This window comes from Pholcus phalangioides, unplaced genomic scaffold (genome assembly GCF_987345545.1).
Source record: "Pholcus phalangioides strain wild (caught in Gottingen) unplaced genomic scaffold, Ppha-v1.0 ptg000008l_1, whole genome shotgun sequence".
Classification (NCBI taxonomy): domain Eukaryota; kingdom Metazoa; phylum Arthropoda; class Arachnida; order Araneae; family Pholcidae; genus Pholcus; species Pholcus phalangioides.
The window spans coordinates 12,492,620-12,516,496 of record NW_028301601.1 but is presented as its reverse complement, the minus strand read 5'-3'; the positions used below and the strand labels follow the sequence as shown (position 1 = coordinate 12,516,496).

Here is a 23,877-nt window from a genome sequence, read left to right as displayed (position 1 = left end):
ACCAGATTTTTTGCCATTTTTGACCCCCCCCCGTCGGCAAAACACTGACCCCTCCCCCCCGTCAGCAAAATTTCGTCAGCAGCTTAGAATATTTCATATCTTCAAAAAGGGATGGTTGATGACGTATAAGCAACCTTCAAACCCCCTCCCCCTTGTCATCAAAAGTCAGCAAATCCGGAACTCCCCCCCCCCCCCGATGCTGACGTAATACTTGAATGACCCCCTTAGGGAACAATTACTCTCCTCTCGTTATATAATTCTGGAATTACTACCACCTGATAAAAAAATTCCATAATTTGTTTTATACATAACATTGTGTAAAAGCGGGTTTGTTTTACTGCAATACACTTTTGTGTGATGCGGCAAAAACACTTTTACAGGGGGCGCATTGATATTAACGTATTTGAAAAAAAACAAACTAGTCGCCCCCACACTCTTGTGCTGTCATCTGGTATAAACCAGCCTTTGTACTTCATAATTTTACAGCAAGGGTGCTCAACCTTTCGAAGAGTGCGGGCCACTTCATTTGTTTGAAAACGTGCCGTGGTTCCACTTAATTAAGTTATCTGTATAGGGGCGTTCACAGAATTTTCTCGAGGGGGGGATTTCAGATTTTTTTTCGTTCTGGGGGGGGGGGTTACGTTTTTTCCTGCAAAATAACACAATAATCTTGGCTCGGAGGAGGGGGGGTTGAATCCCAAACAACCGCCCCCTTCCCCTTGCGTACGCCAATGGGAACACAGCACCACGGGTTACATAAAGGGATGTGTAAAATGTGCAGCGAGTCACACTTAAGTGATCTGGAAGCGGATTGCTTGAGTGATCTGTAACTACTTTGCGGGTCTCTTTTAAGTGATCTGGGATAGTCACTCGAGCGATCTTTTTTTTTTTTTGGGATCAGTAGCTGTGCCGCGGATCTCTTACGTGAGCCGCTGCACATTTACGGCTCATATAAGTGACCAGGTGTCTGGTATCTATATATGTGCCTCAGGTCATTTAAGTGATCTGTAAATGTGCCAAGGATCATTTAAGCTGTCTGTAAAAGTGGCGCGGGCCATTTAAGTGCTCTAAGATGGCACCGCGGGCCACTCAAGCGATCTGTAAACATGGAGCGGGTGACTTAAGTGAATCTGTAACTATGTGTGTTGCAGGCCTCTTAATTGACCTGGGACTACACCGAGGGTCACTCAAGTGATTTGTAAATACGCCGCGGATCATTTAAGTGATCTGGAAATATGCGGCGAGCTGCGTAATTGCTCTGTAACTGTGCCGCGAGTCACTGAAGTGATCAGTAAATATGTCACGAGTCTCTTGAATGATGTGAAACTGCACCGCAGATCACTCAAGTGACCTTTAAATAATGTATGTCGTGGGATATACATATTCGCTTTTTTTTCTCGAAGTTCCTGCTCACCCTCCGGTATGTGATGAGTAGAGCCCGGATTATATGCACAATAAAAAAGTGGCGAAATATGCTCTAAAAATATGCACTCAAAAATGCCAAAATATGCAAATATGCACTCAAAAATGCCAAAATATGTAAATATGCACTCAAAAATGCCAAAATATGCAAATATGCACTCAAAAATGCCAAAATATGTAAATATGCACTTAAAAATGCCAAAATATGTAAATATGCACTCAAAAATGCCAAAATATGCAAATATGCACTCAAAAATGCCAAAATATGTAAATATGCACTCAAAAATGCCAAAATATGCAAATATGCACTCAAAAATGCCAAAATATGTAAATATGCACTTAAAAATGCCAAAATATGCATTAAAAAATCTAAAAAAGAAAAAAATAGAACACTTGATATTTTTGGAAAATACGAACATCTCTATTAATCCACTAAATTCCACCTGCATCAGGAAAAACCGATGTTCTAAAGGAAACCCCCTCTTAACGGACACCCCTCAGATGCGGTCACCCTTCTTTTACGCCCAAATAATATATTTCCCTTCTATAATAAGAAATATGCATTCCAAACCAATGTGACCAGCGGTCACCCCTCTTTTTACGAACGATTTTTTTTGTCCCGTCGATGACCGCAAAAGAGAGGTTTTACTGTGTTATATAAAGCAATATTTAATTGCAAAAAAATTATAAATTATTACGCTTAAATAAACCTTCAAAACTATGCATTTATTGTCTGGTTAATTATTTGATTTTATGCATTTATATGCATTAATGCTGAAAAGGGCCAAAACATGCAAATCCGGGCTCTAGTGACGAGACAAGTTCAAACTCACCCTCTGTCATCGATGACTTCGAAGACGCTCCTGGCGTCTTTGGCCATCGCGACGCAACTCCTAGCGAATATACCGTATGGAGCTGTGTGAGAAAAAGAAAAATTATATTCGTTAACGTTTCGGACAGGAATACAGAATTGCATACTTCATGTGAATTCGGAATTGCATACTTCATGTGAATTCGGAATTGCATACTTCATGTGAATTCGGAATTGCATACTTCATGTGACGAGAAAAATATCTTTCCTTCTTGCCGTGATTACTAAACCGGAATCGACGATTTCAAATGGCAACTTAGATTGTATAAAAGTCTTGTCAACAATTGGCATATATTTCTTCAAAGAATAGTCGCGCGTGCTATGGAAAAAACCTCCATCCCATTTTGCGAAGTAATGACCAAAATATACAGGGTGTCCCACAAATTCGTAAATCGTTTAAAAATGAATAAAAATTGAAGGAATTAAGTGTATTAAATACTGTATATATTATGAACCTCGTTAACGTGAAAATAATACTTTGTCCCGTCATTCTCTATGCCGATATAATGCTAGAAAATACGCTTAACATGAACCTTGGGACATCGCTTAACTCGAAGGATTTGCCAACCCGGATACAAAAAATATGCTTTGTAGACAAATTCTGAGAAGATAAGGGTTGAATTATACAAGGTGGGCAAAAAGTCCGTAGAAACTTCATAACCGAAATAAACAACGGTCTGCAGGGTTAGCATCGCTAGGTCACGGGAAAAAAATCCGATAGGTGGCGCTAAAGTACGCTAGAATATTTTTTTATTCGGGTTGGCAAATCCTTCGAGTTAAAGAAAAGATACGGAAATAACGAACAGAATGCCTCCAAACCGTTTATTACAGCAGTATGTCTTCCACATGACCACCACCACAGGGGATAACACATAATGTGTATAATGTGTAATAATGTGTTATCCCCTGTGGTGGTGGTCATGTGGAATACATACTGGTAATAAAGGATTTGGGGGTATTCTGTTCGTTATTTGTTTATCTTTTCTCTAATCAGCGCCACCTATCGGCTGTTTTTAAAGTTAATTTTTTTTTTTTCCTGTCTTAAAAAAATTCCCGTGACCTAGTGATGCTAACCCTGCAAACAGTTTTTTATTTCGGTAATTTCTCTAGTTTTTATGAATTTTAAAAGTTTTTACGGACTTTTTGCCGACCCTGTATATATACATTATATAGTGTCGTTAATGCATTAGAGGTTAGACAACGGGGGGGGGGTGTGTAGGGCAGACCTTGGTTGTCATTGGGGAAGAGGACTTTATTGACCCCTGAGCGTATGGCGGGGGGGGGGGAGGAAGGAGTGATTCGTACACTCTTATAGTCGGCTCATTGCTGTCTTATTTTCAAAAGCTGATGTAACGATTTAAGATTATAGATGGCGCTGCGGCGTGTACTCTCGTCCGAGAGGGAGGGAAGAAAAGTTGTTCGCTCGCCTTTTCAGGCCGTACGTAGCTAGCTGTCCTTTGAAATGATTTTGTGTGCACGTGCGATGTGTCATGTGCAATTTTTATTCGTGTGAATGTCACATTTAATGTTGTGTTTCCCGTCATTAAATGTTGCGATTGTTTAAAATTTGCTGCCTCGTACATCTTTGCGTTTCCGTGTCACGCTACTACACTGTGCACGGTGCCAATCGATCGTTAATGTGGTTTACGAAAAAATTATTCTCATGAAGGAAAAATCAGTACAAATTTCTGAACTTCAGCCGGTGATTCGTGGCTGAAGTGAACCAACTTCACGAATAGTGCTTTATTCATCAACACTAGCTATAATAACTACTTCACCAACTCTGGCCATATCGCTATATTGCAATTTACTGCCATTAGTGAGATGGGTTTGGAAGTGAAGGTGCTGTCTATCGGTGGTCGCCTCGAGTTCTCGTTTGGGAAAATATCTTATCTATATCCTCCCTTGGGTTCGAATCCGGGACCCTGACAACAACCTTCACGATGGCAGACGAGCACCTTACCACCATGCCACTCGGGCACCCAGTTATAATAACTGTCGCTGCTTCTTCAATTACTGGGAGGACTGAAAATGTCACAAACCATTGTAAAGGAATAAATTAGTATACATATACTAGCAGCATTAAAGAAGTGACAAACCATTGTAAAGGCATATAGGCCTACATGTCTGAAACGCTTTGTTACGGAATCACGGAAACCAAAGTAAACATTCCAAAAGACATTGTTGAGGATCAGGAACCATGTTGCCAGACAGCTTTTTTTTGCCCATTTAGGGCTTTGCCTAACTCTGACGAACTTTTAAAGCAGCCTATCGATCAAGTCGGGTCCCGTTTGGTATAAATGCAAAATTTGGTGACGATAGATCTGAAATTGTAGATTTGTATAGAGAACATACACACACAGACGGAAAATCAGTTTTACGCATATAGATGTTAACATCACAGTGAAAACCTAATGTTAGCATCAATAACAGGAAATTTCAGAAACAAGCTGAAAATCGTATAGCCTGCATTATTCCTTGATTTTAATATTTCCAGTGATTTTATTCCATGCAATGCCCTCTATCGACAGAAATTTGAACTTTTTTCTGCTCCAAGGAAATCCCACTTCCATCCAATTCCTTCAGTTTTTATAAATTTTTAAACTGTTTATGAATTTATGGGACACCCTGTATAGTATTAGTTCTAGAATTTGATTTCAAGTTTCGAAGTGACGAAATTTTTCAAAAAAAACAAACCAGGAGAAATAACATCCTTACTATTCTCTGGTATCTCGATCCTGAAAGTCAGCTTGTCGCCGATCCTTACTGTTGACGCTTCTCGACCCTCTTGTCCCAGGATCACGATCTTAGGAAGTGGTGCCTCTGGTGCGGCCGTCACCTGCATCGTGTCCGGATCCCTGCGAAAGGGGGGAAAAAAAGGAATTTGAGATCGTGAAAAATGATCGATCGGATCGGGGGGTGGGTAAGTTCGTTGGAAAATGCCGAAAATGGTGATTTACCTTATGGGCATCATACCGAACGATATGTTCCTTGAAGCCACTTCGTATGTACATCGCACGTTGTACACCTTGTCAGTTCTCGTCATGACGACGTTGTGGTGCTGAAGAACAACGGTGTTCGTGTACACGCCTCCCTGGAAGGGAATAAAAACAAAACGATGTACTTAATTTTCGTAGAGGTACGCGTTCAAAGTGCTGCCATTTATCCGAAACTTGCAATGGAAGAATATTCTTATTCTTGTTGAATTATTTTCATGCTTGCAAATTCAAATGACGCAAGGTCTATTACTCTGACACCTTTTTCCTATCACCTTCGGTCCATTTGCTACTAGTGGAATACGCAAGCTAAAGGAGAAAAAAGTGTTTTTAAACGATGAACATAGGCAATGCAATGTGTAACACCGGTCCTGGAATCAGATGCAGATCTGAAAAGAAGTATATAAAATCAGTAGCTCAAGATAACACGGCTTTGAAACCTGATGCAGAGAAATGGTTCTGCCTTTGAAGAAAACTGTGGGTCTCACAGCAGACGTGAACCCGAAAAATGTGAGTCTGTTGCTGAAAATAAGGACAGAAGCATATACGTAATAGCGAAAAACGTATCTATGGGACTGCTGTGCTGTTAAAGTCTGCACACTGATGAAAAACAGACGCAGAGCCAGAAACGAGAAGATCCATTTGAAAGAAAACACGAAGCCGGAGACAGATCCAGCTGGATGTAGAAGCGGAGCCAGAGAAAGGAGGATCAAACTGAATTCAGAGGAAGGAGGATCAAACTGAATTCAAAGAAAGGAGGATCAAACTGAATTCACAGAGAAAGGAGGATCAAACTGAATTCAAAGAAAGGAGGATCAAACTGAATTCACAGAGAAAGGAGGATCAAACTGAATTCAGAGAAAGGAAAATTAAACTGAATTCAGAGGTGGGAAGATCAAATTGAATATAAACATGGAGACAGGGACAAGAAGATGAGAAAAAAAATATGCAGAAATAGACCTAGAGACAAGAAGAGCTAGCTTAATGTAAACACGGAACCAGAGACAGGACGATAAAAAAAATTCAGACATTGAACCAGATACAGGATGATAAACTGAATGTAGAGGCTGAGGCAGTGACAAAACTCAACTGAATATTAACACATAGCCAGAGGAGATAGGACAGTGAAAAAAATTTTGGGTATGGAGCTAGAGACAGGAAGATACACTGAATGTGTACGTGGAGCAATACCACACTAGAGACATCTCTAGTGTATTATTGCGTAGAGACACAAAGACAAGAAGGCGAATTTTTAAAGATCGTAACATACGAGTAACGCAGCAGACGCGGAGTCAGAGGTAAGAGGACCTACTGTTAAAGAAAAGCATGACTCAGGAAGCAGATGTAGGATCAGAGAGAGAGAGAGACTTTGCTCCGTAAATCACTCGTCCTTGCAAAAATCGCGAATTGGGCGAGGAAAGTTTCGCTTTCTATAATTTTTTTTATACGCATGGTGTTGATGATTCCCAGATTTTCTTGGCTACATTTTTCTGCCCAAGAAGCCATATGGATGTTAAGAGATGAAAAAGACCTACCATAGCTTGAGTGTTGCAATCCTGTCCGTGCAGGCTCAGGTCTAACCTAAACTGGTTGCTGTTTAGGACGTTGGCGTGACACGTTTCACTTCTGCCAAGGGCGTAAATCCGACCGTGGAAGTGACGGTTCGTCTTGACGTAGACAATTATCTTCGAATCCGTGCATTGAATGGAAACTGGAAAGAGAACGCACAGGATAAGCTAGGACTAAATTTGATAACCCGGGCTATTTTTCAAATTTGGTTTCTTTTTCCCGCGTAGGATGTGCGTGCAAATAGGTACTCATTGACTTACCGTCGTAGCATATGCCGTATACGTCACAGGATGGGTCCTGGGTCTCAGGGAAGTAGCTGGTGGTTGTTGGTTGCTGCTGCTGCAAAAGGTTCACGTTGCCTTTCGGGGGCTTCGGGTTATTCCTCTTCACTGTGTCATCTGCAAGACATTTCCGTTCGTGAGTACGCTTTTAAACGAAAACTCTCCGAAGCAAAGGGGAACGCGCATGTCTAAAAAAGACATCGGAATTTGTATACTCACTGGCGCAGATGGCTTCCAAGTAGACTCCGGTGCTATCCCCGGCGTCCAGAAGCGGGAAAGGATTGGGTGTAACGAACGTCTCGGCACCGTCTGGAAAAGTCACGTGATCCAGATGGAAGAGCTTGCAGATGGCTTTCTTGGTCCTGGGTTCGGCCCTGAACAGCACGGAGCGGCAGATGAACTCCCTCTCCAGCGAACATTGCTGCAGGCACTCCTGCCGAGTGTTGACCTGAAATTTTTAAGGTGGAGAGAGATTTAACGGTAAGCCACCTTGAAAGCTGGCATTGTCTTAGCCATTTAGCCATTGAAATTATAAAAATGGAAACCATCTCCATCACCGAGCGGTAGTTGTCTCTTCTTCTAGATTCCAGCTGATATAAAATAAGCAGAAGGTTCGTTGTGGAAGGACCCTTTGTGCCAGAAAGACGAGGGCCAGGGACCCCCCCCCCTTTGCAGAAAAGATGGAAACCACAAAAACCCTTGTTTTCTCATCTAAGATCACAGACTCCCCTGAAACCTCTCTAAGGAACCCCAAGGAGTCTGTGAGAAACTGACGTCGAACCTTCATAAAAGCAGTCGGCCCCGCCAATGATTGCTACTTAGGGACCGTTCAACTATTACGTCATCATCGATGGGGGGGGGGGGGAGGGGGTTTCCGATTTGCTGACTTTTGATGACAAGGGGGGAGGGGGGTTTGGATAACGCTTACGTCATCAACCACCCTTTATGAAAATATGAGTTGGATTCAGAGGGGCAGAGCTGATGACGAAATTTTCCTGACGGAGGGGGGGGGGGTCAAAAATGGCTAAGAATTTGCTTACGTAATACTTGAACGGCCCTTTAACCGTACATGCACTATTAAGCATATTTTGAAATAAAGATGGTAAATCCTTGGATTTCCATGTTATGTCAGTATCGTGTTGTAGGACTGCCTGCTCTTTGCGGAGAGACTTTTTAAATAGGAGATCGGCTTGCATTCATGACTCGAAGTTAGTTGGAAAATAGCAGAGGAACCAACTTTAGCCGACACCTACTAGGTGTCAGCGGGGTTCAAACCTGGATCCTGACGACACCCACACGACCTTATAGCTGCTGGATGGGTTTGCGTGCCCACCCCTGACTGCAGTAATTTTTCTTACCAGGATCTGTTTGTCCAAATAGTAGTTGAGATCTATGTATGACGTCAACGTCGGCTGCGGGAGGTCCACCGGGGCATAACCGTAGTTCTTGGGTCCTCTGCACACGTCATCCGCTGAAAAGAGAGGTACCAAGAGATTCACGAAATGGGGAAAAAAAGGAAAATCATTCGTTCATACTGATATATCCAGTGACTAGAAATGCGATCAAACAGAGACTCACGCTGCAAGCACGAGTTCTCGAAGTAATCCACTCCGTGGGACTCGACCATGTGGACGTAGACACCCGGGGACCGCCTGTCGAATTCGCTGAGCCGACACTCCTTGGTGACGTAGTTGAACTCGACCGAGCGACAGACGAACCGCACCTCCGTCAAGCAGGCCGAGAGGCAGGCCTCTTTGTTCGAGGTGAAGATTATCGCATTCTCGAGACCTCGCAGGCTCTGGTTGGGAACCCGTTCAAACGACCACAGTCGGTTGCAAACGCCCTCTGTTTGGGAGCACAAGGGAAAAAAAAATCATTTATATACACTATCACAGTACAGCAGTGGCAAATTTTAACCTGTTGATTGTACATGTTTGATACGCAAAGCCTATAATACGGTTTGGCAGTGCCGTCTTAACGCATGGATCCATTCCGGCACGGCCCGGGAGGCTCAAAAGAAGTGAGGTTTCACAAAAATGCGATGTAGTTAAAATTTTTGAGGAGTTTGCATGTAAATTTGCCTCAGAAAAATCACTTGGCCCGGAAAGGCCCACGATGCTCTTAAGACGGCCCTGCGGTCTGGTCGTCAGAGATAGCGGATCAGAACAATTTCGATCAGCCAGGTTGGCAACAATGTCAGAACGCGTCAACACTACCGTATTTCAGACGGAGATTCAGAGCTCGTGGGCAAAAATTTAAAGTGTGATCGACCTCATCTAAACAGTCAAGTTTTATCCTGTAATGCATGGTCGTAACGCAAACTGTGAACCGCTAGACGGCGCTGTCAGGGAACGCATAAATTGCTGGTTTTTGCAATTTGTTGTCATTTCTGTCGTGGATTGCAGAAGGGGTGACTAGTTTCATGCCCCCCCCCCAACAAGGGTGGGGCTAACAGGGCTCCAGCCAGGGACGATTTTTATCATTTTTTCATCATTTTATGTTTTTTTCCCTTTATAAATTCACTACGGTGCGGACCCGTCAAAGATCTCGGCCTAGGGACCCTGCTGACAAATGTGGGGGAGGGAATGGCTGGTTTCACAAATCAGGGAAAGGTGGACATGCATTTTATGTTTGGTGCCACGGACTGGGATGCTGGACTGGGACACCCAAAGATTGTATACCGAGAGTGTTTTTTCCCCAACAAGACGCATGCCAGATCGGAAAATCTTTAACGAACACACAAGTGTCTGTGAAAACCGAAACAGACTTCTTGTGGCATCCGCTCACTCCTGTCGCGTGCTGTATCTTGCATGCAGAGGACAAAGGACGCGTCGACAATCTGGCAAGCTCTGTATCCTGCATGGCACTCGCAAAGGACGTGTCACCAATCTGGCATGCCCTGCATGTTGCTGACAAAGAACTCGTCAACAATCCTGCCATGCATCCTGCATATCGCTGATAAAAGATGTGCCAACTATCAAGCACGCAATTTATCCTGCATGCAAGGGAATTGTGTTGCCGTCTTAATGCATGGGGGCTCACCCGGACAGGGCCCGAGGGCCTCAAGAGAAGGAGGTGCTCTCAAAAAGGAGAACGAGTTGAAATTTTCGAGAATTCACCAAGTAGGGCCTCAGAAAAATCTCTAGGCCCGGGGGCCTATGATGCTCTTAACACGGCCCTGCCTGCATGCGGCTGACAAAAGCCGCTTCGACAATCTGGCAAATCCTATATCCTGTATTGTACTGATAAAAGACGCGTCAACTACCGGGCACGCCCCGTCTCCTTCATGCAACTGACAAATGATGCCTCGACAATCTGACACGCGTATTGTCGGAAAATACTCCCTGTACAACCTTTCGAAATATTGCTATCAACAGCACTATGCATGACATGCATGCCACCTTTCCCAATCCGTTCCGCAATACACAACAGAAACTATGATAAGTTTTAAAATCAGCACTTCATTCACGCGATTACAGCGCTACCTATATACCGCTTGCTTTACGAATACGCATTGCATGACGAAAATTGATCGCGAAGAGATTATTTATTCCTCAACTCCTTGAATTTTTGCCCATGCACACAATTCCCTGAATCACCCTGTACCGTATAAATAGAAATTTAGGAGGTCATACCAGATCTTATGTTGAGTTTGACCAAGAAGTACGTGTTGACGGTCCTCTGAGGCAGGGAGTTCGCCTTGACCGCCTGCGTCTCGTTATGGAGCTGGCAGGTCGTCTCCTGCGTCGGGGTCAGAGGGTTAACCACGAAGCTGAAGGCCGCTGCGACGCACTCTACCTCTTCCCTGCACCATCCCAGGCACTCGTACAGCGAAACGTTCCACACGGTGTAGTACACGTTGCCGATGTAGTCCTGATTCGTGAGCTTCTCGAACGTCACTTTGGCTGAAAGAAAAAGAAAAAAAAAACACCAAATGGTTAATTTCACATTGACGTTAAATAAGAGGTCATAAAAACGTCTTTAGTCAGAATCCCATGGCCTCTATAATAGTGGGGCTGAGAGGGCTGCAGCCCGGGGCCCGAGATTGATTCTCGCCATTTTTTCCACTAAATACTGATGTGCCGTTTTTTTACTGTGTATTTAGGTTATCTTTTTCCAGTATTTTTCACGATGAAATTATGACAGCCTCATTCTGATTCACTGCAGATTTGAATTCAAATTGATTTGAGCACCTCATTTCCTTATTATTAGCTAGGGATTTTTAATAGTTTCAGCATCAATTAGCGACACTAACCAGCCGCCTCTACGAACTGATAGACGCATTATACGCGATTTCGATTTCGTTTCCGAACATCCAGCCACAAATGCGAGCCGATCTCATCGTTAAGAAGTCGCGCCACAGGGAGCAACAGGCCTCTCTAATTTACAACCATACAATTATTCAATCATTACACCTCATTCATAGTATGAAAAACTGATGGCAGATAGCGGCGCTGCCGCTAATAAATAATTATAAAGATAATTATACAACAGTATAATTATTCATTCATTACACTCACTATGAGCTGAGAAAAAACGCATAGTTTAAAAAAAATTGATTTCAGATTTCAGCACTACACATAACAAGCATTACACAGAAACAAGCATCACGTCAATTTCACAACACGTACACGCACATTCCAACATATACCAATTCCTTAGAAGTTCTGCTGAGGAATTTAGACAAGGTGCATGTCTGGTTTAGTAGTGGTCCCCCTTTGTTTCTGCCAATGGTAGACCCTTTTATGAGAGTTGGTAATTTTTTTTTGGCGGTTTCAGCTACACGATTAATTTGTTGACACTCTGGTAACACACTCCTTAATGCTAATTGGTGAATCCTTTTGTGATGATAATCTATGGCAGTCCTGGCAAAAATTGCGCCATTAGTTTAGAAATATTCCGTTCCTCCTTCATGAAATATGGTCACCGCTGTTAGATATTTCCCCCTCTTAATCGGTGAATAAAAGCATCAACTGCACTTTGATATGGGAAAGAAGAAAGGAAGAAAGAAAATATTTCTAATTACGACGTCAGTCAAAAATAACGATGACTTCCTGTTTCCACGTACGAAAAAAATAAAGTTACAAAATGGTTATTAGAAAATGAAAATTCCCGAAGCTCGTTCAGTAACCGTAACCATCGTGTTGAGAGAATATCTATACGCCGAAAAAGAAAATGTCTTTTGTTAGTGAAACGAAGACGAGCAAAATGGCAGTATAATAACTGGTGTGAAGAGTCATATCTATCTATCTTTTCCACAAAAGAATATTCTGCTCTCTTTTAAGGATACCCATTCTGTGTGCGCCGCCATTTTCTTTCTCTCTCTCTCATCTTCACGGTCCAAGTGCCAAACATGGAGGTCGCGGTTTCTTTTTTGTCTGTGTACCTGCTGGGAATCGTTGCTTCAATAATAATGATGATGACGATGGTTTTTTTTTGACAAAGTCTCTGCCTTTGAGGGTAACATCGCGTTGTGTCTTCAATTTGTAAGACTTTAAAAAGGAAAGACTTCTTTCTGGTAGATTAAAAAGCCAACAGTCGTAAAAAAAACGAAAGAAAGAAGGAATCGTAATAAAAATGGAAGGAAGATAATTTTTCCTCCCTCGAAACTATCTTCATGACTATAATTGAAAGAAATTTATTGCTAGAGATCACATTCGATGAATGGTTTTATTATTATTATCATCAGAAAAATTCTCGGTTCGATTGTTTCGGGTTCAAGAAATACGGAAAAGTAACGAAATAACGGTATTCTCACATGACCAGTGTGCGGTAGGCCTGGGAATTTAAAGGCCGTGAAGAGAACCGAGCAAATGCAGCCCTGGTTTGGAAATTATACAGCATTTTGTCGTCGATGATCTTGACCACAGAAAAGTATCAGAGGACACGCGTTCCGAATCCGTTGCTCATCTCTGCAGGCTCTTGCGTGTACAACTTCAGAAATAGCCCTTTCTTCTTCTGGCAAAGTCTGGTGGAACCGTACATGTCCAATAGATTCCTTTTCTTTGGTTACAAGTCGACTGCCAAACACGTACTCATCGTTAGACTCTTTTTAAATCTGCTGCCAAAGCCTACTATCATCACTATACCATCCTTCCCTTCTAATAGCTGCACGCCTGCTGTCAAGGGTCACTTCCTTTCTAGCTGCTACATGTCAGCTGCCAGATCCCACTTCTTTTGTAGTAGCTACATGTCTCATGCCAGATGCCACTTCCTTTCTAGCAGCTACATGTCTGCTGCCAGATCCTACTTCCTTTCCACCAGCCCCACGTCTGCTGTCAAAGCCTACTTATTATTACATCGCCCTTCCTTTCTAACACATAAAGCTACATGTCTCTTGCCAGATGCTATTTCCTTTCTATCTACTACGTGTCTGCTGCCAGATCATACTTCCTTTCTAGCAGCTACATGTATCATCCTAGATTATACTTCCGGTCTAGCAGCTACATGTATCATGCCAGATGTTACTTCCTTTCTAGCAGCTATATGCATCATGCAAGATGTTACTTTTTCCTAGCAGCTACACGTATGCTGCCAGATCCAGCTTCCTTTCAAGCTGCTATATGTCTGCTGCCAGATTCTAATTCCTTTCCAGCAATTGCATATCTGCCTCCAGATACTACTGCCTTTATAGCAGTTACATGTTTCATACCAGATGCTACTTCCTTTCTAGCAGCTGCATGTATGCTGCCATATCCTTCTTCCTTTGTAGCTGCTACATATCTGCTGTCAGATCCTACTTCCTTTCTAGCAACAGCTACACGTCTCCTGCCAGATCCTACTTCCTATTAGTAGTCCTTGCCGACCCGTTGCTATAATTTATCGCGTTGTCGATATCTCTTCCGGTCGAGCTTCGTTGCAGAGTCTAGAACAAGAGTCCTTTCTTTTGGCTATTTTGGCTACTTGTCTACTGTTAAAGCAATGTCGACCATCAGAGTTTAGTTTCTCTTTCTGACTATATGCCTGCCATCAAATTAGATGCACTTCTATTGCCAGAGCCATATGTATCATTCGGTTTTCCCACCTTTGACTATGTATCTGCTGCCAAAGCCGTGTTTATCATGAGAACTTTTCTCATGAGAAGACAGCATTTTCTCTATCTCTGCCTGATATCAAACAAAACAAAGTGCACACACCATCGAGCTTATATTACTGCGGAGGGAGCATCCAGCCACCGCGACGGCAGCGACATCAAATGCAAGGAAATCACGTGACTCGGTGAAAACAAAGTTCGTGCCTGGCAATTTGTTCATAGAAATGTACAGTTCGGTCTCTAAATATTGCGTTTTAAAGATTAGAAAAAAAAGGATAAAGGACTCATTTAAGATAAAAGAAAGATTAAATTATTTATTTCATTAATACTAGAATCATTTCTTTCGTTAATGCTGAAAATTTTCTTTCATCAATTCTGGAGTTATTTCCTTTATTAATTATTAGTTCTTTCATTACTTCTGGAATAATTGCTTTCATCAATTCTGGATTTGTTTCTTTTAATGCTGAAATTATTTCTTTCATTATATCTCAATAATCTCCAGAATTATATCTCATTAATTCTGGAATTATGTCTCTCATCAATTTTGGAATTATCTCTTTTCCTTTATTCTGGAATTATCTCTTTCATTAATATGGAGTTATCGATGCTGAAATTATTTCTTTCATTTATTGTTTTAAATTCCAGCAGATGCCATAAGAAAATAACGGGGGACTGTGTTTTCACCGAGCCACGTGATCTTCCGACGAAAGATGTTGGGGGACACCGTTCTCAGCACTGCCAAGGCGGAGACCGCTGACGTCATACTCTCCCCAGTAATACTGTATAAGCTCGATGGCACACACAGAAAATCTCAAGGGAAACAAACGGCAATAACTTGGCATACAATTTAAATATTATTGACGGGGAGTTCAGAAGACATTTAATGGTGTATATGATAGCATCGATGTCTGATGCAACAAACAAGACCACAAATAAATAAATAAATATATATATATCCCTGGTACTGTACTTTTTTTTTGTTTCAATAAAATAAAATAATAGTTTTTGGAGAATTTTAGAAATAATAGGTGAAATTTACTTCAAAACAAAAGAATTGTTAAGAAGTCGTTCACATCTCACGTCGTTCATTGTATAATGATGATTATTGCTACCGGAATCATCACTGTCGAAGATTATTAGAAAGAGAAGAAAACCCAAGACGACGGCGTCATGCACACGCTCAGAGATCGATCTCAACAAAATAATAATAATAACATTTGAAGAAAAAAAATAGGAAAGATATTATAGCTCAAAAATAGCGATGAACCGTGAGAATTCCATCATCATATTGTTATTATATGACGATACGCGCAACAGTTTTTTTTTCTCTCTCTCTCTCTCTTATTATTATTAACGGATCAAATATGGGAAGAAACAATAGAATATTTCTCATGCGAGAGCCAATTAAATTCCGCTAACCAAATCAACCGTGGATTCGTTTCTTAAACGTCGCGTGAATTTCAATTCGATGCCTTGAATTAGTATTACCCCGTTAAGATTTCCATCAGCTCGGATCAGGAAGTTTGGTAACCAAAAAAAATGTCCTAATGATGTTTTTGGCATGGGGAAAAAGAAAAAAAAAATTCAAATGATGATTATTGAGGAGGATATTAATAGTTACCGAGTGTGATCACACAGTCATCACGCATGAACTGACAAACTTAATAGATTAAATAATCGATTTTTTTTTTTTTCATTTCTTAAATACCAGGATGTGATTCGGATTTAGCCCTTGTTAAGTACATATCAATATCGGATCTGTGTTTGGGGTTTTTTCTTGTCTCTTTCTATCATCGACCTACTGATCGTTTATTTAGAAGATATCTTTGAAATGGCCTACTGCCCAACTCGTTATACAATACCATTCCAGATGATTTTTGGTAATCGGATGAAAAATATCTCTCAGTCACGATACCCTAGAAAAGTAAATGAATTCTGCAAGAATATAACATGAAAAACGAATGATTTTTGCGTAAATACTTTAAGAAAACAGCAACTTCTTAAATAGTCCTACAAGAAAACAAAGTGGTTTCTGCAGCTATGCTTCGCGAAAATGAAATGGGTACTTCAAGAAAAGAAAGTTTTTACGAAACAATTACTTCAGCAAGACAAAGTTGTTTATGAGACAATTAAGAAACAAATTTCTGTAACAATACTATTAGAAAGCAACATTGTTTCTAGGACAATACTCTGAGCAAACAAAAAGGATACTCCTTGTTTATGAAACCATCACTTTAAGAAAACAAAGTTGCTTATGAAAAATCACTTAAAAAAAGTTGCTTATCAAACAATACTCGGAGAAAACTATGCCAAGCGGTTTCTACAACAATATTCCAAGAAACAAAGTGATTTCTACAACAGTACTTTCAGAAAACAAAGTGGCTTCTACAACAATATTCCAAGAAATAAAAGGGATACTCCAAAAAAGCAAAGTCACTTGTGAAGCAATTATTCCAAGAAAGCAAAGTGGTTTATGAAACAATTATTCCAAGAAAGCAAAGTGGTTTATGAAACAATCACTTCCAGAAAGCGAAGTGGTTTCTACATTGAAGGACCGCTTCACATCTCAGAGAGAGACATCATGAGAGACATCAGAGTGGTTTCTGCAACAATATTCCAAGAAAACAAAGTATCTTCTGCAACAATATTCCAAGAAAACAAAGTATCTTCTGCAACAATATTCCAAGAAAACTAAGTTGTTTATCAAACAAATAACTTTAAGAAAACACAAAATATTTTCAACAATAATCCAAGTAAGTAAAGTGGTTTTTCAATGATACTTGAAGTACATTATTTTAATATGTTACAGATAAAGATGTTTCACACACACCACGTGCGTCGGCGGGAATGGTCAATTTGCACGAGTCAACCCTATCCAACAGAATCTGCACAAACGATCCTTTTTTTATATGCTAGAGATTGTAGAGCAGCAGTAAGTTCACGAAGCCACTAGAGGCTTTACTGAAATGATCGGAACTCAGAGTTGGTTTCGGAAGATTCTCAGTCAAATGAACGATTTTCCTGGAGCAGAAGATGAGTTTTCTGGCTTATTTAGGGCGGACAGAGAGAGCTTTGTTTCAATTAAAAGTCGAGTCGGAAGGCCCAGCAGAAATATAAAGAGATTTAAAGCTCCAGCTGTGCCATAACACGGAAGGCTTTCACAAACAAACAAAAAAAGATACAAATTATGGCACGATGTCCATCATCTTGAAAGCCATTCGCGCGTGAGCATTATACGTGGCATCATGCCGTCAGTGATCCGATCCATCTAGCGGGCCTGACGAGCGCACGCCCCACCTTTCCGGACAATAATCCTCACTTAAGTAATGGTCTTCTACAATAGGATTAAATCCATGGAGACAACGTTTAGAAATAGGATTTTCGTGGCGTTGGCCATCGGCCATCACATAACTCTTTTTTCTTAAGCCGCGAAAAGATGATTTTGTGGTCCGTTCGTTATTATTATTATGGTTCGCACGCGCTGCTTTGTTGTTTTGTATCTTAAAAAAAAAAAGTTCATTATGTATTTTCTGCGGAAAGAAAAGGGTCGATGCAATTGATGGCAGCAACAACCAACTCTCGCTTTATATGAGGTTTGTTCAAAGTTCAAGAACTGACCTCGCAACGCACCGATGGACGCCGAAATCCGCGCGCCGCGTACTTTTTTTTCACGAGGGCGATGAGTGCGAATGCGTACACCTTCTCTCGTACGCATGTGCTATTTATACAAGAGATTCACGGTCCGAATACGGGACGCGAAACCATAATAAACGGAAAAGGGGGAACCGTTTCCACACCCGTTATTTCTAACATTCCCCCATACCTTTCTGTTCACAGTTGTTATCACTACAATTATCAAGATTGTTTTCTTATCGTTAATTAGCTAATAGTTATAGCTTGATCTCGAGTTTAGATATTATCGGTATACAGTGAAAAAACTCGCTATAACGATACTCGATATACCGATAAAATCCCTCGACACCGATGTTTTTCTCAATATCTTGTTTGGAATTACCTGTAGCAGAAATCTTCAACCCGTTACTCGTGAGCACCATGGTGCTCTCTGAAGTACCTAGAGTGCTCATGTCTAATTTCGTGCTCGCGAGCACTTGATTAATATTCCAATTAAACATCTTAGAGGAATTGCATTCAAGGATTGAAATCATCGTCACTTCATGCATTCGTATTTTAAACTTGCCGTAAGAGTGCTCTTTTGATGATGGGTACAAGCAGTGCTCGCGACTGGAAAAAGGTTGAAGACTTCTGACCTATAGCCTAACATTAAACTCCTCTCGATACAACGACATCCTTTACTACGATAAAACCCTCTATAACGAGATTTTTTCAAGAGTTTTTGAAACTGTTACAACGATAAGTTTTTCACTCGAAATATCAAGTACAAACGCAATGCCACAACAGGCAAAATTCCCAACGAGGTAAAAGAGAAAAAGATGAACCGAGAAAAATTGCCAACTGAGAAAAAGATGCCCATACACACAGACACACACACACACAAGATGTCCTTCAATAGATTCATCACATATCTTAGTTTTTCCGAGGAAGTGTTAAAATATCGCTATTCGGCACCACGTGATCACCGAAAGTGTGTGTTTTCCTTAACAGGATTGTGAATAAATGGGATAGCTTACGTCCAGGGGTCGTAAGTTCTAGCACGATTGAAACGTTTAAAAAAAAATACTATGAATATATTGGGATAAATCGAGAAGCTATCCATACTTAGACGAGACAACAATAATTTTTTACGGGCAGCATATTTATATTGTATCATAGTCATTGGTTTTCTTACTGTTCTTATTGGTTGCTGTATAGTTTAGATATATATTCGACACCCATACTTTTTATAGGCATGGTTTTTTCAACTTCCTCGTTGGGAATTTTATCTATTGTGGAATTTGTATTTGGAAATGCATCACGATGTTTTCTTTAAAAGTAACAATGAAGAAAAATACAAATACAGCAGTAAGTTTCCGAGGCCGTTCACAAAAAAATGTCGTCAAGAAATGGTCGGAAATTGTTGAAAATGTCAACCAAAAAAAAGCCTTTCCGCGTGAATTTTCGTGAGAAGCATACAAAGACTATCATTTGTTCAATGAAAATTGTTTCGAGTCGTACATAACTATCATTTCACGGTACATCTGAATTCTAAATCCTAAAATCATAGATCCGAAAAGTTCTTCCCGATTCGGCAAGGCATCAAGATAAAGTCACGGCAAGTAAAAAACTCGCTGCTGCTGCTGCTGCTGTGATGCTGAGAACAGATTCTTCTGTCAGATGGCAACAGCGAAAGAAAAATAAAAATGAAACAGGAAGTTTACACGCTTCAATTTCCTTTTAATATTTTCATAGGAGGATTATATAGAATGTGGCAAAAATATAACCAGAAGAAGAGGTGGGGGAGTGTTGTTAGTAATTTAGGGCTTAACATTCGTTGTGGTTGTTGGAAACTTGGCGGGAAATTATCAGCTGCAAGAAAATAAGTAACCCGCCTTGTGTAGCAAACGAGATTATAATGTTTCGAGAAAGAGATTTGAGTTGATGATTTTTCCCTCTCTTCCTTCCAAACGCTACGGAATGTGATAAGTTGCTTACGTTGTTATTTCGGACTCAACAATTATTGTGTTGTTATCATTATTATTAGTTCTTTCCTTCTTGTTCCTCTTTCTGTGCTTTATTTCGATTTCTGATAGTTACAAGCTGGCTTCAAGGTAAATATTTTTTGTTTGGAATATGCCATATTTTTAAAAGGGTTGTTTTATAATTATATGATTTTTTTTTTTTTTGCTTTGTTATAAGTAAGAATGATTTTGAAATTTTTATCAATCAATGTTTACACTACAATAGTTTTTCCAGTGTATTTTGAATAATTTATACGAGTTTTTCATGTTTTTCGTGTGCCTATTTTAAACGTATTCTTATTCGTATTTCTTACAGGCTTTCGGGTTGCAATGGTTTTAAATACTGCTGTTTCGCAGCAATACCTCGGGTAAATAAAATAGCTTACAGAACTAATTCTTATGAATAAAGTGCTTCCTGTAATTATACTTCCGGAAAACAAAGTGGTTTCTTCTTCAATATTTCAGCAAAACGCAAAATGGTTTCTTCATCAATGTTTCATCAAAACAAAGGGATTTCTGCATAAATACTCCGAAAAAACGAAGTGGAAACTAACAGAAAACAAAAAGGAATTTCTTAAACAATTACGCTTAGGAAAAAACATGGTTTCTCGCGAATACTACGAAAAGACAAAGTGGTGACAAAGACGCAGCAGCACATGTAAACGTGCATTAGATTATATAACTGCATTGTATAAATATACTGCCCATTCGAAGAAAACGCGTATATTGCAACAGTATTGGAAATTGTAGTAAAGAATATGCCAAGTGTATGATATACATTATGCGAAGTACATTATTCCTGTTGTTTCTGCAGTGAATCGTAGGAAAAGCAATATGCTGTGTTTACTGCAGCAATATTCTTGAGGAAGAATTTTTTTTTTCAATGCCATTTGGGGACACAACAAAGGTTTTCTAATGCGTACTACATAAAAAAGACAAAAAAATTTGAAAAGAACAAAGAAATTCTGTTGAAAATAGTTTCTCGATTTCTTAAATTAAGAATATTCGCTTTGTTTTAAAAAAATTATATAACATCCCACAGAGAGAAACTCACGAATATAGTTCATGAAATTCTCAAGTTAAAAGTATATTTATTTCAACGTGGCTATATAATTTGCAGTTTCATCTTCTAAGGTTCTTCAGCATATTATTGATAAAAAAAATTGCATAAAGTTCACCGAATGTTTCCTAAAATGTCAAAATACTTTCCTCACTCTTATTTAAAAAAACGAATTAGAATACCTGAATAAAACAGATTATTACATAAATATTTTCACGTAAATGGACGTCAATTTGATCGAATAAGTGCTGTGAATCTTCCGTAGTTATGTATGCAATTTTAGAATGATACAATGAGCACATTGTAGATAATATAAGGTACCATGATACAATGATACAATTCTAGAAACGATTGCAACTTCGGGTGTAAAAAGAGGACATGTCTGTAATTATAAAATTATGCGTGCATCTGCTGTGACATAGCGAGAACAAACCTGCTGATATCGCGAGGATACATTTTGCTGTGACCATCTTTGACCTTGATCATGAATTTTATGAATCAAGACATTGAGTCTGTAAATCTCCTAAAAGTATCGTGCTTGGACCTCAACCACGTCTCTTGTAGTCGCTGTTGTTGAACCGCCTTTTGATCCCATGAAATTGTCATCTCCAAACGATAAAGGATTCTGAATGTGGAAATAATTGAAGACCGGAAATGGTAAACACAAGAGTATGTACCAAAAAAATATTTTTTTTCTACGTCAAAACACAGTTAATGCCAAGGTTCTCAACCTGGGAAACTATGTGAATGTCCAACTCACTCTAAATAAGTAAATAACGCGTCAGTAGATATCACTTTATACGTTGATTCGTTGGTTTATGGCGCTTGAAACTTTTTTTCCCGCTTCCTGTAAAATTTCCAATTTACCATTTCTACTACTTCACCAACTCTGACCATATCGCTATATTGTATTTTACTGCCATTAATGAGAGTAGGTTGGAAATGAAGACTGTGTCCATTGACGGTCGCCTCAAGTTCATTAGGGAAAATATCTTACCTATATCTTCCCTCGAATTTGAACCCAGGACAGTGACAGCAACCTTCACGGTGGTAGACGAGCATCTTACTACCACGCCACTGGGGCAATTCGCCATTTCTCGTCTTCCATTGCTTCTTTTTGGGGATGACATAATCTCTTTGCCATCAATATTTTGCCTACTTAATTTGCAACAGTTTGGTGGGCAACGGCAAAATCTCGAAAACGAAAATGCCCTCTCCGAACAAATTTTCAAATTCTGGAATCAGAAAGTAGTTAGGAACGTACACCCGCATCCAGAGAATTCTCCTAATGAATTGATTTTCATTTTCTGATTCCAGTTGCATTGAAGATGGAGAACGAAGTTATTATCAAGATTCCGGCCAAGTCCAAGACATCAAGCTCCTTTAGTTTCGTCATGCATAACACTTAATCCCATCGGGAAATTGTGGTGTCATACTAAAAAGAGAAGCAAATAAAATGTATGCCAGCTGTTATCGGCTCTACGACAGCGACTTTTCTATATAAATGACGTCAATTTGCACGAAAATATTCATGTAATAATCCGTTTTTATTTAGATGTTTCTATTCAATTGAAATAAGTTGCAGGATGTTCTGTTTCTTTTTAAAAAAACGCGTGGATGAAAGTGAAGGGGGAAAAGCTTGACGCCACGGGAAACCAAAAAAAAAAGCCACATTCGTAAAAATTCGTCCGTCAAAATTTATGGATGAAGCGAGATGTACGGAGTGGTGTTAACAAATCATCGTGAAACAATACTTTATTGTGCATATTCTAACAATTACTTAACGTCTTTTGGTTGGGTTGGCTCTTCAACAATACGGTTCGGAAGTACAAATATATGACGCAATGTATGAATTGAGAGGGAGATAAAGAGTCACCCACCTATGACTTTATGTATAAAATAAAAAGAGCTGTAAAAAAACAATGAAAAATGAAAAAAAAGCTTAACAATACATATAAGAAAAAAACCACACTTCGAACAAATGAGAATTTCTTTTCTTCTTTTCCAAATACATAACAAGGAAGAATAAAAAAAAGAAAAGAAAAAGAGGGAGATAACAACGACTAACTACTGTTACCACCGGTAGCAGACCGATCGTGTGCGTGCATAATAACGCATAACTAATCCAGTGATGCCGGAATGGTTTTAAATTGAACAAAACCTCGTACGATACGGAGAACGAACGACTGCGAGCGAGAAATATCATCGGGTGACGGTTCGTAACTGGTTACGGTTATTTGCTTGCATTTGGTATATTTATTTTTCTCCTCCACTTCATGCCTCTCGCAATAAGAGCAATGGCCCCAAGCTTCAGTTATATTAAATGTATTGTTCTACATTACACACGTGGTATAATAGTTGATTGAAGCAACGGAGGGAAAAAAACGGAACCTTTTTATTAATCGAAAACTAATTAAATGTTTATTATCGAATAAAAGCCGTCTGGGACGTCACAGAGGGCCACAACAGGCTAAATGCCCAGCGAGGTGGCTGAGAAAAAGATGCCCGTAACAAATATGGATGTCTAAAATACAGCAACCCATTTAAGAGTGCAATTATAAACACTAAAAACCATATATAGATGATATATATATATACGTATAAACCATATATACGTATTTATTTTTAAACGTGCCAGATGTTTTACAATTTACTACCCCCGGGTGGAGGGGGGTAAGCTATTCCATTTAATAACAACCTTTTTAGAGAAAAACTCCATTCGACACTGCAACCTTGAATTGTCCCTTACCAATCGATATTGGTATCCCCTTTGCAAAGCAGTCGATTGACGGCGTATTAATTTTCAATGGTCTATCCTGTTGAAAATTTTGAACACTTCGATCATATCTCTCGGACACGTGCGTTCTTCCAATGTAAACATATTCAAGAAATCAAGTCTTTCTGCATGGCTCAAGCCTTGTGTAACAACCAGAGCACGCGCGTAGCTCTTCTCTGCACCCTCTCAACCAAGTCTATATCCTATATCAAGAATACCCAGATCGGTGATCC

The 23,877-nt window shown here is 39.9% G+C and overlaps 1 protein-coding gene across 1 annotated transcript in view; it reads right to left on the bottom strand.

The window, feature by feature from the left end:
* The window catches only part of tyn (trynity), a 44,460-nt gene that overhangs the window by 6,039 nt on the left and 14,544 nt on the right, over positions 1-23,877 (bottom strand). The window contains exons 3-11 of the mRNA XM_089234220.1: positions 10,775-11,044; positions 8,718-8,984; positions 8,498-8,610; positions 7,359-7,587; positions 7,119-7,256; positions 6,825-7,000; positions 5,254-5,387; positions 5,012-5,151; positions 2,256-2,337 (exon numbers count right to left, since the gene is read on the bottom strand). Coding sequence (XP_089090346.1) covers positions 2,256-2,337; positions 5,012-5,151; positions 5,254-5,387; positions 6,825-7,000; positions 7,119-7,256; positions 7,359-7,587; positions 8,498-8,610; positions 8,718-8,984; positions 10,775-11,044 — 1,549 coding nt within the window. The remainder of the gene's footprint in view (positions 1-2,255; positions 2,338-5,011; positions 5,152-5,253; positions 5,388-6,824; positions 7,001-7,118; positions 7,257-7,358; positions 7,588-8,497; positions 8,611-8,717; positions 8,985-10,774; positions 11,045-23,877) is intronic.